Here is a 14,903-nt window from a genome sequence, read left to right as displayed (position 1 = left end):
GACGAGGAGAAAAAGATTCATATTTTCCAGTTGAAATTTGTAATTTCAGCACTCTTCTGCTCTTTTATACAAATTTTTTTCACGAGTCCAAGAACACACTGAAAGGTTAAGGCGGAGTCAGATAATCTTTTCTCAGTGTTTATCTAAAAGGACACATCTAACTTGCTTCAGTGTCATGGAGCTAGAAAGCTAAAAATGGATGCATAAAATTGGATCAAAGTTCAAATACACTAAATATGGGCACTCACAAAACCTCTGGAAACATTAGAGATCAATAAAAACCCCAAAACCCCATGATAACAGTATTTTTTACAAAAATGCGTGCTACAAAAATTGTTTTTGAGAACAAAGTTCGAAATAGAAAATTCATTTTATTTAAATTTTGAAAATGAAAAAGTTGTACTTCCTCGTGGTAGTTGAGACCAAAGTGAAATTCTTCTGTTTCGCACGATTGAAATCTGAACATTTTGAGCAGAGCATTGAATACTTTGAACAAAGTTCTCAGAGTTCGCTTTTCAAAATCATTGCACTTTTATGAAAGTTCACACTTCGGAGCTAAATATATAGAATTTGCACAACTTCCCACAAAACTCAGAATGCCAAAAGTTGGAATTTTCAAACTTTGAATGAACAATGCGGAATTGGAGTGTGGTGTACAACCATTGAAGATTTTTTTAAAGGCTCAAACTCAGTTTGTATTGCTGTAATTTGAACGCGAAGAATTGATGAAATTTCTCAAAGAGTAGGCATTTTTGGAAAACTTGGCAGTTTGTCTAACCGCTTTGACTGAAAATAGAACAATCTAAAATTTCGAGTGTTTTTCGGTCTTGTTGGTTATTTTGGTATAATTAAACTACATCCTCACTGACAATATTCTACTTTTTAAAATTGCATATTATTTATTCGCATTATGAAAAGTTGATACGCATAAAGCTCAACTTGATTAGGAACAATCGATATTATCAGGTAAAACTTATGAGAAGCAAAAATGATTAGGGTTGTTTAAAATACAGATTTAAAGAAAATAAAAAATATAGGGAAACATTCTAGTAGCTCAAAAGATTTGAATTTTTTGAATTAATTTGCGAATTGCAAATAAACCGAAAGAGTGGAAGGCTGGGGGACTCGTACTAAAGCTATTGTAATTTCAAACTAGGTAATAATTTATGAGAAGGAGCATTGCTTCTTCTGATTTGAGAAGAAATGAGAGGTGGAGAATATAAATACTGGATTTTCAATGAGATTCGAGATTCTACTCATATTGGTAGTATTCTTGGATGTAGCCTTGGCTGCTTCCTTGAACATTGTCTTGACTGACAATTTGGACGTTTTCTTGGAAATTTCCGTTGATCTGGATGAATCCTTGGCAAGTTCCCTGATTGGTTCCTTGGTTGGAATAGTTTGGTTGATCAACAAAATACTCGTAGATTCCTTCAGAATCTTCACTTTGCACTTCCTGGATGTTGGTTTGATTAATTGGTCCTTGAGAATATTGCGTATATTGCACGTGCTCCTGATATTGAGGCTGATAAGCTTCAGCCTGAACCATGGTGTATCCCTGATAATTGTAGTTATAGATTTGTGGGGAAGCATGTTGAATGAAACCATTATGACTGTATTGGCTGCTTTGAACAATCTCTTTGTCTGGTTGAGATGTTGATTGGCGACCTGAAAAAGATTGTTTAATTGAATATCAAAATATAATTTTGTCCTTACTCTTTTGCTCGTCAATCTCAGCTTGAAGTTTTACTGGATCGACTATCTCCCCAAGAAGTTGAACAAGACCATCAAGTGTCAGATCACCTGGAAAAAAATTTATATTTGAATTGTCTTCGAATATTTTTAGTAGTGATATTCAAGAAATCAAAATATCAACTAACCTCCTGATCTCTTTTTCTTCGATTGAGCAATGGCTGCTCGTTTTCTCGATGCTCTTGGTTTTGTTGGCTTTGGACGAGACTTTTGATCCGACGCATGTGATATTTTAATTTTTCCAAATGGAAGATTATCATAACTTTGAACAAACTGCTGGCCGTTTGAGTCACTGTTATAAAAGGCTCCACCCATTCCATTCAAGTTTTGAACCGGATAGTTTTGATGTGGTGGAGCTTCGAGAGCTCTGCGATCGCAAATTGACACTGTCTCCTTGAAACCTTGAGGATCGAATATCTCGTGACCATTGGCCTCAGCAAATCCTTTTGAGTTTTCATTATTGTAGTCTCGGTTTCCGGAATAGGTTGTTTTATCATGCAGGAGGCAGTCTATTGATGGAAGAACACAGCCAGCTGGACGTTGATTATCTTGTCCTCTATAGAATTTTTGGGCAACAACGTTCGAAGTGCCGTAATAGTCGCCTCCTTGTTGTAAAGCCATGTTTGGATCTGAAAATAATGAAGATAAATGAAGAGAAAAATATGCAAACTACGAATGAAGCGGACGATGGTGAAAGGCTCAGTTGGTATTGAGAAACCTGCAGGCAATAAGAATAACTACATTCTGGCGCGTAAAAATGGCAGCAAAAGATCATTTGGCTATGAGAGATAGGTACCTTCGTTACAAATGTTCGCGCGCCAAAATGGTAGATACAATCATGATATGATGATTTCTCAATATTAAATAATCAATTTTAGATTATCTACTACATAAGTAGATACATAATCTAGTAAATATTGGATGCATAAAATATTAAAGAAGTTTAAAACCCCACATTTTAGTAACAGAGATAAGTAGGTCAAAAACACTTTTAAAAGGAGGAAATAAAAAGAAGACAAAGAGAGAAGAAGACCAGCTCAGAGGACACTGGATGACAATAATGATTATAAACATGTAAGACGGAACAGAACGCTGGAATGGTTTGTACATGGGCGGAGTTTACAACTAGTTGGCGATGCAGATGTTGGTTCGTGGGAAGGAACCTTGACCTTCTTGACTATACTCTATACAGTTTCAACAAACCTGGAACATACTACTGCATTCATTTGTTGAATTGTTGAAACCGAATGTTGAAAAGCAGGGAATAGAATCATAGGAAAATTGAATATGCAGTATTTCAAATTTTCTGGATTGTAATTTTCAGTTGCGAATGAATCTCCTAGTGTAGGTGACAGTCATACAGTCATTTGTGAGACCGCGCCGAAGATCATGTGTCCCCGCAGGAAACACGGCTCACCCAACACAATTTAACAAAACGTACCACACTGTGGGGACACATAATCACCCTTTTAGTGCGGTCTCTCATTTGTTTGAGATCAATACGTTGTTATTTATAGTCGGTCATCGTAAACCAAAACCCACCTTTGGAGGAAGAGTCGGCCTACATGGTCTGACGATGGGATGCACACATGCTGTGAACTAAATATCTTGAGAAAATTATCCGTAGTAGTTTGGAAACCAAATAGATTTAATAGCCACTAAAAAGGTTTCGAAAAGTTTGAAAAAAAGTATAATCTGAAAATGTTCCCTTGGCATTGTTTAAATAATAATAACACTGTCGTCTGTTTGCTGGAACTTGAACAATGTTTCATAGTAGATCCTAGCCTATAGACCCTAGCCTTCACTGTACAGTTTAGAATATGGAATTTCAAAAACTCATTTCACGATATCAAATGAACAAATATATGGCATTTTAGGCTAGTAGCTACCAATGTGACTTACTTTAGCACTCACTCTCAGAAAAGAAGAGTATTCCTCTAATGACACTTGTCTTCTTGTGCGTCTCATCACCAGGTCTTCTTCTCAGGTTCATGACGTGGTCATTGCAAAAAAAGGGTCTCACCTCCCTTTTCTGCAAACGAAACAGGTACGACTAGATATTACCTTTCTGGAAAAGGAAAATCAGACTTGACGGACCGATATCCTTGAGGAAACTATTTATTTATTTATTTATTTGAATACGATTTGAATATCGTGAAAAGAAAAAATATACATGAGGCCTTTTTTGGCCGCATATGTATAGTAGCCGGTGATTAAAAAGATTGTGCGCCTTCAATGAGTACTGTAGTAACCTTGTGTTTGTGGATATTTCTCAGAGTTTTCAAATTAACATTTACTCCCATTTTCTCAAAACTTATGATCTGTAAATAAAAATCAGAAACTACAGTACTCCGTTGTCCAAACGATCTAAGAAGGCGACACGGAGTATATAATGAGAAGAAGCTGTGTAAAATGCTCTGGAAATCAAAAAATGGTACGATAAAAATTTCTTCGTTGGGGAATACTTTTTCGATTGAAAATAATTACCTACCGTATTAAAGACGGACTCAAAAAGTTTTTGGTAAGCTTCAAAAAATTGTTTAAAAAAAAAACAAAATTGCAGAGAAAAACTAAAAACTCTCTAATTCTTATCCATACTGCGCAGTCCCAAAAAATTTATTTTTGTGGGCAAAATTTTTGAAAAGTTGGCAAGCATTGGGTAAGAAGTTTGAGGACCTCGGTCAGTGGCTGCAAATAGGATCTAGACATTGCCTCAACATCCATACAAGTTTCCAATCAATATCTACAACTATGTGGTGTGCTTCGAACTGGATAAGTATAGCGTATACCCGAGAGCATAAGTATGTATACTTGGTGCAATTAACCAACAGTGTACGGTTGTATGCTCGTACTTTAGTTTTTCGAAGTGAGGAGCTTGCCAACTTCAGAATCTCTACTTGTTTGTGCTGAGTACTTTTTTGTGATCCTAGTAGGTATACGAATATGTCAAGAGAAATCGGAAAAATTCAAGATTCTTGATCTGCAATTAAAGATTAACATGTTTCAAAATATAACCAGGATTAAGTTTTCAGGCGAATAGAACATCTGTAATTCCAGGCATACTCCGATTAGCACATTGTGACAGAGTAACAACAAAATCTGAACATTGCCTCAACATCCAAGTCTCCAATCAATATCTAGAACTCCGTGGTGTGCTCCAAACCCGATAAGTCTGGCGTATACCTGAGCATGAGTATACTTGGAGCAATTAACCAAAAGTATACAACTGTATACTCGTGCTTTAAATTTTCGAAGTGAAGTGAACAGTATACTACCGTAGTTCACGCCCAAAAACGCACACGCTCATTCTGGATTGAATCCGCCTATTTTTTGAAGATCCCAAAATTATTTCAGAATCAGTCATTCATTGTTTCTGGTAATCTCTGAAACATGTCGTTCAACTATTCCATGAATACTCCCAGTCCTTCAATGCTCTCTTTTGATATGGATATCCCTATCACAGCATTTCTTCATAATTCTGATGTCTTTCAATTATTTCATCCAGATATTATGGAACAGGTTGTTGTGAATAAGGAACGAGTCTTTTTTCCAACACCAAGTTTTAATGTTTTGAATTTGGAGTCTGATTGTCTGTACAAAATGAGTCTTCGATTTGATAAAACTAATAACAAACGGTTAGTTTTATTACGAATAATTGAAGTTTGAAATAATTTAATCTTCAGATTCCAATTCAACAGACAAACCAAACAGTGGACTGAATACGATAAAGTTTCAAATCATAAAGAAAGTGAGGTTTTCGTTCACCCAAGTGAAATTCGAACAGGAGATGATTGGATGAAATCTCCAGTTGAATTCTTCATCAAAGTGACAAATCTTAGAAGTTCGGAATCTGATGAAGTGGTTAGTTGTTATAAAATAGTGGAAACAATTTTTATTTTTTATTTCGAAAACCACCCACTAATTAGGAAGCCTGAAATTCAGAATGTAATTTTTTTTCCAGATTTGCCTCGAAAGTCAGTGTAAATACCAGCCAACACTTCTGATCCAAAAAGTCTTCAGAGATTGTTTTGGGTGTTTTCAAGCACACGGTCCTCCAGTTGAAATAAAGTTTGCCCTTTTAACTTTCATTGCAACAACACGATATTGTGTAAGTTTCTAAGTTTTTGCTCGCATTGAATTTTCAAAGATCATATTGTTTTAGAGCAGAAGAATTGCGGATATAAAGAGCTCACTCAACCCATTTTCCAGTCAAGACACCAAAAAGAAGAATAAGAGGAATACATTGAAAGCTGTATCGCAGGAAGAAAATCAACCAATTGAGAATAGCAGCTTTCATCAGAGTTTTTCGAATCAATATCTGTCTAAACCTGATCTTGACCTAAAAAGCACTACCCTTCTACAGATTGCACCAGATCATTCCTTTGAACCAACAAATTTTGTATCTAGCTCTCATTTTCCATGCTGGGACTCTATTTTCTGTCAGCAATCCTTTCCAACACCATCTTCATCACCGTATTCAGACTCGCTTCCTCATTTCACAAACGAATGGAATACTCCAACATTTTACAACGAAAATTTTATGTCGTATCCAAATTTTCCAAATTACTGATTTTTTCTTTTTAAAAATTAAGTTTAAATTTATATTTTATCAAAATTGTTCGTCTTCTGAAATCGATTCATGTTTTTCAAAAGGTGTTCTTAACTTGTATTTTACTTTTTTATTTAATAAACTTTTAACAAAAGCGTCTAGATGTTGTTTACCCTAGGAGGTCCGATTTTAAAATGAAAAAATTCGGGCTTCGAAATCAGTGAAACATTCACAAAAAAAGTTCTGATTGAGAAGTGACTTGAAAAATTGAAAAACCAGTGCAAAACCTCCGCAAGACAATGTTTTTTTTGTATAAATTTCCATATTCATTTTTGTTATCTCCTTGCATACTATTTTGCATCAAATATCCAGAACGAACATTTTTCTTCATTTTCTAAGTTCTCTGTTACATTTTTCGTTTTTATAATACATTCTGAGAAACAAAATGGAATATACTGAACCATTCCCAATAGAAACTCGAACAAAACATTGTAAGCTTGAGTATGATTTTCAGAGAATGTTAACTTATTTGCAGGGTCTGTGGAGAAGTAGATTCGTACTAGATTATCATTCGAAGACATTTTCCGAGGTTGGCAAGTTTCTGTCTGATTTTTTAAAATAACTTTAAGGTTTCAGATATTTTACATGTCGTATCCAATAATTCACTACCACTACTCATTTCTTGAAGGCCCACCAATATTTTTACCTTGTGGAAAATTGAGTCTATGTTAAGAAAAGTAACATATTTTATTTGTCGTTGAAAATGTTGCTAATGATATAAAATGAGAGAAACAGTGCAAAAGCTCAATTCAAGTATCATGTGTTCAGTCCATCTTTGGTTCAGCAGAAGTAGACTCCTCAGGCTTTTTCTCAACAAATGTTTCCAGAGCAACGTCGTATAACTCCCTAAGCAGTCAGAATTATTCAATTAAACGTGTCTATAACTACTTACTTCAATATCTGATTTCTTGACAGTTTCTGTGTACCAAATCGTCTGTCCGGCAGGAAACACATCAGTTTTTGAATCTCATCATCAATTTCGCTTTGTCTCTGACGTTCCACTCTGGAGAATTCCAATTGAAGTTTTTGAAAGAATTTGTAAGAAATGTGATTTAAATACTGAATTTTCAATAAAACTGCAACTTACTTATTTCTGTGGCAATCCGGTTTTGAATTTCCTTGGTTTTTGGAAGGCATTTTGATAATATTTGTGGAGTTCGTAGTCACAAGCTTCAAATGAAATTGACATCTGCCTAGACCGGACCACTCTTTAGCTCCGCCCATTTTCTTTCATAATATCCGGCAGAAAGTGCCCATATGGTGCAGGAGATAGAAAGTAAAAGTCACAACATATGATCCTTCAAAGGGTTAGCCAAAAATAGTTCCTATTTCGATAAGATAGCTTATTTTTAAATTCACGAATTAATGTATAAAAATATTCAAAAATGTTTGATTGATTTGAAAAGTATTTATTCAAGGTTTTTAGCATGAAAGTTGAAATTTAAAACAACTGCAGTGTTTAGGGAGGGGGAGATGCATTAACATTTAACAAGAAAACTGATATCTATAACTATCTATAACTAGCCTTCAATTTGTTAAATTTGAAGAGGTCTCTGGTTCTCATTGGGCTTGGCGCATTGATGTCTCGCTATAATAAAAAATGTTATGATTTATTAATAGCTTAAAATATACAAAATTTGCAAGCTGTGTTTTTTTCGCAAGTCGTGTTTCCATGGTGTTGCGGCTTCTGTAATCAATGACGCTGAATTACAAATGAAGACAGTTAAACACGGAAACTTGCAAATATTTCCTGCGATAAAAACCTGCGATGAAAAAGCAGAAATCAAAACTCAATAATTCCTGAGTAAATTCAGAAAAAAAATCAATAAAAGCGTACAAAGAAGACAAATATAATGTGATGGCGATCAGAATAATTCCATGGGAATGTGCAATCAATTACCATACATGAGAATGTCAAAGATAGTATTGTTGAGTGTGATGGAAAAATTGAAATGACACTAGTTGGAAGGCAATTTTGGAAAGGAAAGCGGATAGTCAAGAGATCAGCTCACAAATAGAAGGACCGAACATGAATGAGCATTCGTTAAATAGATCTCGTACTGTAAGTCTATTCGGTAACGTCTTCGAAAAAATAATTACGAAATTTTCTTTCTGTGGGACATATACAGAACATCTTGTCGGGCTCTTTCCAACCATCCAGACATCCAACTACATCCTGATTGTTCATCAGGTCGTTCAATTCCAACCACTCCAGCTGTACTTCCTGAAATAATCATCAATTCGGAATTTTGTTTACAAATGCTTTAAGATATCGTAATAGCTACGTCACAAGCTTGTAAATTTTACTAGAAACTTACAAATCCATCCGATTTGTGATTTGTCTTATCAATTCAGACCCGACTTCCGGAATAATTGACAGTAGACCTGCAAAAGGAAACACTGTTGAATAAAATTGCAAGTTGTTGAAACTCACACTTGGCACCAGACATGGGAGGCCGACCTACGGCTGTTCGACGGCAGATGCTCGGATGTTTTAAAACATCTACTGGGGATATCCGGTTGGTGCTAGATGACACCGGCCAGAGATGGGTACTAGACAGTTTTCGCATGCAAACAAAATACTAGCATCTGCAACTGTGAAAGTTTTTTTTTCAAAACTTTCACAAAAAAATGAGTGGAAAACATTGTAAAACATTACGAAAATAAAAAAAAGTGAAGCTGTTCGCAATCCGAAAAACGGCAGCCCGGTCGATAGAATTCATATATTGATTGCTTTTCAATTTTCCTTTCGAAAAAGATTTCACAATTTTCAACACTTGACAATAGATTATTTTCGTGATGCCCCACAAAATTTGAATATCACAAATGAAAGAGAAAACCGAGTCATTACAAATAAATATCTGGTCTCAAAGATGATTTTCGTTGTGGTGGATATTCTTGAGATAACCGAGAGTGTGTGGAACAGGAATTGCAATATTATCCAATTCCTCTTCTCTAATTTTTCTCGGCACTTCTCTGAGCAATCCAACAGCCATATAAACTGTAGAAGCATGAGCCACCACGAGGACTTTCAATTCCTTCTCGACAGTTGAAACTTCCGATTGATCCGCAAGTGCATTCAAAATCAATTGGATCCTTGCATTATACTCGCCATTTGTCTCTTGTTTTCCAACAACTGTATCTAGAGAGAGGAAGGGGCGGAACGTCTTGTCAACTGAACTTCGTGTGGGTGATGGAAGTACTCGAAGAGCCCAGGTTCAACACGAAGCAATGATTTACTTCCCGACATTTCACGGACCCGAGTGGCAGTTTGAATGCAACGAAGTGATGGAGAGCAGTAGATTACATCTGAAAAAGCATCGGGCTCATTGTAACATTTGCGCACATCACAAACCGACTGTAAATGCTCCAAATGTGTGTTAGTTATTTATAAATTTCAAATGATTGAAATTTAATTTTTTATGTCTTTTTAATTTGTTTTTGAATATTTTTTAAACGTGTAAACCACATCAAACAGTTATTGAAAAAGTTAGATATTAAATTTTTTTAAACGTATTTCTGGATTACACTTATTACGCTCTCTGGCGTGGAAAATAATAATACCGTACATGCAATATAAGCGCTGCACCCTACAGCTCAAGTTTGGATGCTCATATGCACCACATCCTAAATGATCCTTGACTTGAATTCTGCCTCATTTCATGGAACTATATGTTTCACTTCCGTTTTACGTATCAAGGCCTTTTCCAGTTGCTTGCCTCCTGTTACTATTTAGTAAAGAATGAATGCCAATTCTCAGAACTCCCTAATTGGATATGAAAAATGACCACTTTTGTAATTTTCAGTGTTTTTCGGTGTCGAATGTCCTCAAATCTCATATTAAATGAATCACAGCTTTATTGATTGGAAAGAAAAATCATAAATTAAAGAGGAAAAAAAAGTTCATAAGAAGTCCATGTAAAGTCCTGAAGTCCGAAAGAGAAGTTGATTTGAGGAGCATTAATGATCGTGTACAATGACTTGCTTGAATAATTGGCGATAAAGACATAGATTTTTCCAATTTTTGGCCGCTCCCACCATTTTAACAGCTTGCCGGACTTTCTGAAAATTTATAATCAGTTATTGAATTCCGTTCCATACAAACCTTTTTATCCCTTTTACTTCCGTTCAAACTATGACCGACGCGTTTCGCGACTGTGTGCAAACGACTGATGTCGTGACGCTCCGGATCGGCTGTAAATATAATTAACTTGAGTTTCCATCTACATTAAAAATGAACTAACCTCCACACCAACTTTTCGAAAAGTCAATCAATTGCGGGATAATGCCAAATGTTTGAATCGTAATTGTTTTGCCATCAATGTTGTATTCGATCCATCGTTTGGTTGTTGGAGCAATTAAAATATTCATCATATAGATGTCACCATGAACAAATTTCATCTTGTCGTTGGCAATCCTCATAGCCAGAACCAATTGAGCCATAATTGTGATACACCGTCTGTAGTCGCTGGTTCTCCAATCGGCCAAAACTGTTCCACCATAACCCATAAAAATCGCAAGATGGTTGACACATTCGGAATTCCGCATCATTTTAGCTGGAAGGTCGCTTATGACGATTGATCCGTGATATGGCAGAAAATTATGGCAACTTTTTGACAATTTGCCAATCTTCTGCGTGATCAAAAGTTCGTCGTGGAGTACCGAAATCGACTGTGGGTGAATACCTGTCACCTTCATAACAACCTCCTTGTCTTCCCACACCACCAAATAGGCTGTTCCACTGGCTCCATCCCCTAAGAACTTCTTGATTTGCACTTTTGCATCACTCCAAGGCACAATTTTCTTGCTTTCGGTTTCGCGAACAATCGCATTCACATCCTTGTGTCTTCCCTTACTCACACAGTTAATCACGGTCGTTCCAAACAACAGAATACATAACAATTGAATCGATATTTCTAGAATATCCACCACAGCAAAAATCATCTTTAAAAAAGAGACTTTGTAATGACTCGGTTTTCTCTTTCATTTGTAAAATTTAATCTTTGTGGGGCAAAGTTCACGTATTGAAAATTGTGAAATCTTTTTCAAATAAAAATTCAGAATTAAATTGATATCACATTGTTTTATAACTTGAAAGGCAAAATTGTTTTTCGGAGAAACAATTGTTCAATAAAAAATATTTTGTCTAAAACCCCTATAAAAAGGGCTTTAATGAATTGAAAATAAATTTAAATTGTTTGAAAAATGTTTTTCAAATTGTTAAATTAATTTTGAATCGTTTTCCCTGAAATCAAGACAAAACGAACATCAAATGGTTTTGGACAAGACGTTGTGGTGGATCTATTCTCCATACTAGACTCGGGTTTGGTTGCTCGTGCTCATTAAGTTCTTCAGGATATATTTGAATTCTTCGCGTCGAAAAAGATGGTTACCATATTCTCACACCACACTCACCACATTCAGCACCACATTACTGCGCACAGTTTGACAATTCAGCTGCTACAGTGAAGGTAGCTTGTGGTTGTGTAAAACATTTATCTTAATAATTGATGATGAAGAGTATAAACTAAAAAAGCAAAATGGCTCTGAAATTTGTGTGTGTTTAAAGAATGAATGACTATGAATGATTTTAAATAAATTTGCATTTTCTACAATTAAAGCTCATGTATTCTTCTCTACTGTTATTGTTGATTGCTTGAACTGTTGTTTTGTGCACATCGTTCACCAAAACAGTGAAGTTGTGTTTCGTTCCTTTTCCGTCTCTCATAGAATTCATCTGGCTGTTTAATGTGTAACACGGTGGAAAAGGCCACTTTTTCTTTGATTTCGTCATATTTCCCTTTTCGGCCTAAATTATATTTTCTGTACAACTTTTTAATCAAATTCAAATACTGCTTTGCCCTGAGGAAGCGTCGATAATTATGACGCAATCGTTTTCTTTATCGAAGTGTTTCGAAATCTTTATGAGCAGCAGTTCCTCTCATCGCTCATTTCGTATTGCATAACGATGGTATTGATCAATTTTGGAAGTTTTTTTCATTAGATACTGATATGTTTGAGAACCATTCCTATAATATTCTATTTCTGTTTTATTTTTAGGCTTTTAACAGAATGTGTTTTTGTAGGCCTTAATTTTTGTTCCTGTACCCAAACTTTTTTGTCGTGTTACTCGACAATTCGTTGCAACTTATCCATCAACTTCATCAACTTAAGCGTCAACTTTATTTTCTCGCAACTTTAAAGCTTCTTTTAGCAACTTCTTTCCCGACCTCAACATTTTAATCAAGTTTAGTCAAGCTTAGAAAAATCTCCTTTTTTTAAACCAAATTTTGGCAACTTTTTCGCTTGGAATTTCTAAAGTTGCTAAAGATGGTGATTAAGCTGCGGCGAATTGCCGAGTTAGTTCTCAAATCCTTCTATAATTTTTTTTAGTACTTTAAGTATTCTATTTTTTTCAGATCATGAACTTGAAAGAAATCCCGGTCCACGATCACTTCCGCGAAACCGTAGCATATGACTTCTGTGCTCCGCATCACACCTACTATTTTGACAAAATTTTTAACCAATACGTAAGGTAGCTTTCTTCCTGATACGGTAACATTTCAAGTTTTAGAAAAGTGCCTATCAAAAACCAGAAAAAGTCGACGAGGGAGTACAGACCACGCTTCGAGGTGATATCAAATTGGAGCCGTTCGAGAAAGCTGTTGATAGATTCAGAAAGCAGCTGTCTGTAGCTAGAGTGAGTTTGTTGAATTATCAAAAAGGAAACAATATAAATGAAACAATAAATCATTCCAGAAATTACGTGAGGAAAATCCAGATGCCGAGTCAGTTGATGAAGAGAAGGAGAGACTCGAGCTGTTCCAATGTGTCAAAGTAATTCTCGGAGAGGACATTTGGATGGAATACGTTATTCAATCTGGCAAATAACAGTTTTTCAAACAAAACAATTCTGTTCGGGTTTTAGATTGATGTCGCCATGTTTTAAATATTTATTGATTTTTTCGAATTTGCTGATTAGATGAATAAAATATAGTTTTACATACATGGTTAGTGGCAAAAGCACTTATAAATCGAAGTAGGTTGCAATGTCTGGAAGATTGTTCTCGAAAGTTGGCAGTGGGAGCTGTTGTGGGTGGAAATTTGGGTAGGGATAGCTATCAAATGGTGTGTGATCTTGATAAGGATTTTGAGAATAAGGATATTCAATTGGAGTTGATACTGGAATCCCGTTCATTGGAGGGCATTGAGAAAACATCGGTAGATCATAACTCGCGAAATCCTTTTCAAATACCTGAAAGTTGTTACTCTTGAGTTGAAAAAAATATTGAAGGTTTAAAAAACTCTCAAAGCCTTATAAAACTTAAATATTTTCTTACAAATGGCAATGGGAGAAATATTTTGATGAAGTATTGAATGCCTTAGATCACTTTTCATAGTTGGAGATTTGAAATAAATTTTCATTATAATAATAAATTGAGTAGTTATAATTTTTGGAAAAGTCAACTTCAGGCTACTTACAGTAAATTGAAATAAATGAAATGAACAACTTACCGCTGGTTGTGAAATTTCGAATTCGTGTGCTTCTTTTGCTTGCTTTTCCAACATTGTCTTCATTTTTTCTTCCTGCGGACATATAAGTTCATAAGCTCCTTCAGAATTTTTGACAGACTCACTTTAGCACTTTCCAAGTTTGCCTGCTTCATTTCGTTTATATGCGTGGGATGATAATGGTGAACATGTACCTGGAATATACTTTAAAATTCATCAGAAATAATTTTTTACCATCAAATTGTTCCTGCTTTTGAACGTTTTCTTCTTTTTGCAATATGGACAGTGGATGACATTTGACTGACGAATGTGGCCGTGATAATGACTGGTGAGTCCAGTTTTTTGAGTTGATTTGAAGTCACATAACTGAAATTGAAAAATTATCTAAAGCCTACTTTTTTCAGACTGATAGTGAGGTGTGTTTTCATATCTCCATGACGGCAAGTCGTCTCCATCCCCTGCAACAGCGGAAAAGCAACGCTTTGAGCAGATGGAACTTGACTTCAATTCCAGGAAGGATTATTTGAAAAAAAAAACGTAAAGCTACTCACCTAAACATGTCAAAAATGTAATAAAAACAACATTTTAGAAAAGAACTGTCGGAACATCAAACAAATTTTTAAAATTTACTTTAAGAAACCGTTTTAATAAACAAAAAAGACACCTACCTCGCATCTAAAATATTTATGTTTGCATTCCAAATCGACATGAGTAATCAGTTTTGGTTTATTCTCAAACTTGTTCCAACACTTTGGACATTTGAATGTTTTTGTGGGTGATTCTTCCATTTATTCTCGAAATGGAAAAAAAGAAAATTGTCAAAAAAGAAAAACTGGGCACATTTCGCTCCCCCGTATTTTTTATTAGGAGGCAGAATTATCACATTTTATTCGGCAGGGATACCAAAGGGAAAATGATGGTTGTACGTGGTGTGGGAAGAGGAGAAAATAAATATGCATAGAACATTGATCCGAACTGTAAGGAGGGAAATTATAGTTTTTGAAACAAGTTTTTTTTAATTGATAAAGCA

At 35.3% G+C, this 14,903-nt stretch overlaps 7 protein-coding genes and 1 pseudogene across 8 annotated transcripts; 2 read left to right on the top strand and 6 right to left on the bottom strand.

Moving 5' to 3' along the window:
- Window positions 1–885: 885 nt before the first annotated feature.
- ZK177.1 (uncharacterized protein) lies at window positions 886–2,381 on the bottom strand. The gene is made up of 3 exons (NM_062659.8): window positions 1,881–2,381; window positions 1,717–1,803; window positions 886–1,668 (listed from the first exon to the last, which is right to left on the bottom strand). Exons 1-3 carry the CDS (start codon window positions 2,371–2,373, stop codon window positions 1,253–1,255), a joined length of 996 nt encoding a protein of 331 aa, NP_495060.2. The 5' UTR covers window positions 2,374–2,381; the 3' UTR covers window positions 886–1,252.
- A 2,743-nt stretch (window positions 2,382–5,124) lies between these two features.
- Window positions 5,125–6,421, top strand: tbx-35 (T-box transcription factor tbx-35). Its single transcript, NM_062658.3, has 4 exons — window positions 5,125–5,387; window positions 5,436–5,613; window positions 5,714–5,860; window positions 5,915–6,421. Exons 1-4 carry the CDS (start codon window positions 5,143–5,145, stop codon window positions 6,320–6,322), a joined length of 978 nt encoding a protein of 325 aa, NP_495059.2. The 5' UTR covers window positions 5,125–5,142; the 3' UTR covers window positions 6,323–6,421.
- Window positions 6,422–7,033: 612 nt separating this feature from the next.
- On the bottom strand, window positions 7,034–7,585 carry ZK177.11 (BHLH domain-containing protein; the record flags this gene model as incomplete). The annotated part of the gene is made up of 3 exons (NM_001027346.3): window positions 7,034–7,207; window positions 7,254–7,364; window positions 7,449–7,585. 3 exons carry the CDS (start codon window positions 7,583–7,585, stop codon window positions 7,126–7,128), a joined length of 330 nt encoding a protein of 109 aa, NP_001022517.2. The 3' UTR covers window positions 7,034–7,125.
- Window positions 7,586–8,557: 972 nt separating this feature from the next.
- ZK177.12 (NDK domain-containing protein) lies at window positions 8,558–8,811 on the bottom strand (the record flags this gene model as incomplete). The annotated part of the gene is made up of 3 exons (NM_001368588.1): window positions 8,558–8,585; window positions 8,680–8,746; window positions 8,796–8,811. The coding sequence occupies 3 exons, from the start codon at window positions 8,809–8,811 to the stop codon at window positions 8,558–8,560; spliced, it is 111 nt and encodes a 36-aa protein (NP_001355401.1).
- Window positions 8,812–9,258: 447 nt separating this feature from the next.
- Window positions 9,259–9,683, bottom strand: ZK177.13 (annotated as a pseudogene). The gene is made up of 2 exons: window positions 9,602–9,683; window positions 9,259–9,536 (listed from the first exon to the last, which is right to left on the bottom strand). Coding segments are annotated over exons 1-2 (360 nt in total).
- Window positions 9,684–10,210: 527 nt separating this feature from the next.
- ZK177.2 (uncharacterized protein) lies at window positions 10,211–11,312 on the bottom strand. The gene is made up of 3 exons (NM_062657.3): window positions 10,606–11,312; window positions 10,467–10,555; window positions 10,211–10,423 (listed from the first exon to the last, which is right to left on the bottom strand). The coding sequence occupies exons 1-3, from the start codon at window positions 11,303–11,305 to the stop codon at window positions 10,322–10,324; spliced, it is 891 nt and encodes a 296-aa protein (NP_495058.1). The 5' UTR covers window positions 11,306–11,312; the 3' UTR covers window positions 10,211–10,321.
- Window positions 11,313–12,778: 1,466 nt separating this feature from the next.
- On the top strand, window positions 12,779–13,365 carry ZK177.9 (uncharacterized protein). The gene is made up of 3 exons (NM_062656.2): window positions 12,779–12,891; window positions 12,936–13,061; window positions 13,121–13,365. Exons 1-3 carry the CDS (start codon window positions 12,784–12,786, stop codon window positions 13,250–13,252), a joined length of 366 nt encoding a protein of 121 aa, NP_495057.1. The 5' UTR covers window positions 12,779–12,783; the 3' UTR covers window positions 13,253–13,365.
- Window positions 13,304–14,680, bottom strand: ZK177.3 (C2H2-type domain-containing protein). The gene is made up of 5 exons (NM_062655.4): window positions 14,542–14,680; window positions 14,108–14,239; window positions 13,999–14,067; window positions 13,877–13,948; window positions 13,304–13,616 (listed from the first exon to the last, which is right to left on the bottom strand). Exons 1-5 carry the CDS (start codon window positions 14,659–14,661, stop codon window positions 13,389–13,391), a joined length of 621 nt encoding a protein of 206 aa, NP_495056.3. The 5' UTR covers window positions 14,662–14,680; the 3' UTR covers window positions 13,304–13,388.
- Between the last annotated feature and the right edge of the window lie 223 nt (window positions 14,681–14,903).

This window comes from Caenorhabditis elegans, chromosome II, assembly GCF_000002985.6.
Source record: "Caenorhabditis elegans chromosome II".
Lineage (NCBI taxonomy): Eukaryota > Metazoa > Nematoda > Chromadorea > Rhabditida > Rhabditidae > Caenorhabditis > Caenorhabditis elegans.
The sequence above is the reverse complement of the archived record's forward strand: the minus strand, read 5'-3'. Positions and strand labels throughout refer to the sequence as shown.

Coding starts and splice junctions, on each gene's coding strand:
- ZK177.3 (NM_062655.4), bottom strand. CDS start 14,661: ATGGAAGAATCACCCACAAAAACATTCAAATGTCCAAAGTGTTGGAAC. Junction 14,240..14,541: donor ATAAATATTTTAGATGCGAG/GTAGGTGTCTTT, acceptor TTTCAATTTCAG/TTATGTGACTTCAAATCAAC. Junction 13,617..13,876: donor TCGAAATTTCACAACCAGCG/GTAAGTTGTTCA, acceptor AACAACTTTCAG/GTATTTGAAAAGGATTTCGC.
- ZK177.9 (NM_062656.2), top strand. CDS start 12,784: ATGAACTTGAAAGAAATCCCGGTCCACGATCACTTCCGCGAAACCGTA. Junction 12,892..12,935: donor ACAAAATTTTTAACCAATAC/GTAAGGTAGCTT, acceptor TTCAAGTTTTAG/AAAAGTGCCTATCAAAAACC. Junction 13,062..13,120: donor AGCAGCTGTCTGTAGCTAGA/GTGAGTTTGTTG, acceptor AAATCATTCCAG/AAATTACGTGAGGAAAATCC.
- ZK177.2 (NM_062657.3), bottom strand. CDS start 11,305: ATGATTTTTGCTGTGGTGGATATTCTAGAAATATCGATTCAATTGTTA. Junction 10,556..10,605: donor TTCGAAAAGTTGGTGTGGAG/GTTAGTTCATTT, acceptor TTATATTTACAG/CCGATCCGGAGCGTCACGAC. Junction 10,424..10,466: donor GAAGTAAAAGGGATAAAAAG/GTTTGTATGGAA, acceptor ATAAATTTTCAG/AAAGTCCGGCAAGCTGTTAA.
- ZK177.1 (NM_062659.8), bottom strand. CDS start 2,373: ATGGCTTTACAACAAGGAGGCGACTATTACGGCACTTCGAACGTTGTT. Junction 1,804..1,880: donor GAAGAAAAAGAGATCAGGAG/GTTAGTTGATAT, acceptor ATTTTTTTCCAG/GTGATCTGACACTTGATGGT. Junction 1,669..1,716: donor TGAGATTGACGAGCAAAAGA/GTAAGGACAAAA, acceptor AATCTTTTTCAG/GTCGCCAATCAACATCTCAA.
- tbx-35 (NM_062658.3), top strand. CDS start 5,143: ATGTCGTTCAACTATTCCATGAATACTCCCAGTCCTTCAATGCTCTCT. Junction 5,614..5,713: donor GTTCGGAATCTGATGAAGTG/GTTAGTTGTTAT, acceptor TTTTTTTTCCAG/ATTTGCCTCGAAAGTCAGTG. Junction 5,861..5,914: donor TTGCAACAACACGATATTGT/GTAAGTTTCTAA, acceptor ATATTGTTTTAG/AGCAGAAGAATTGCGGATAT.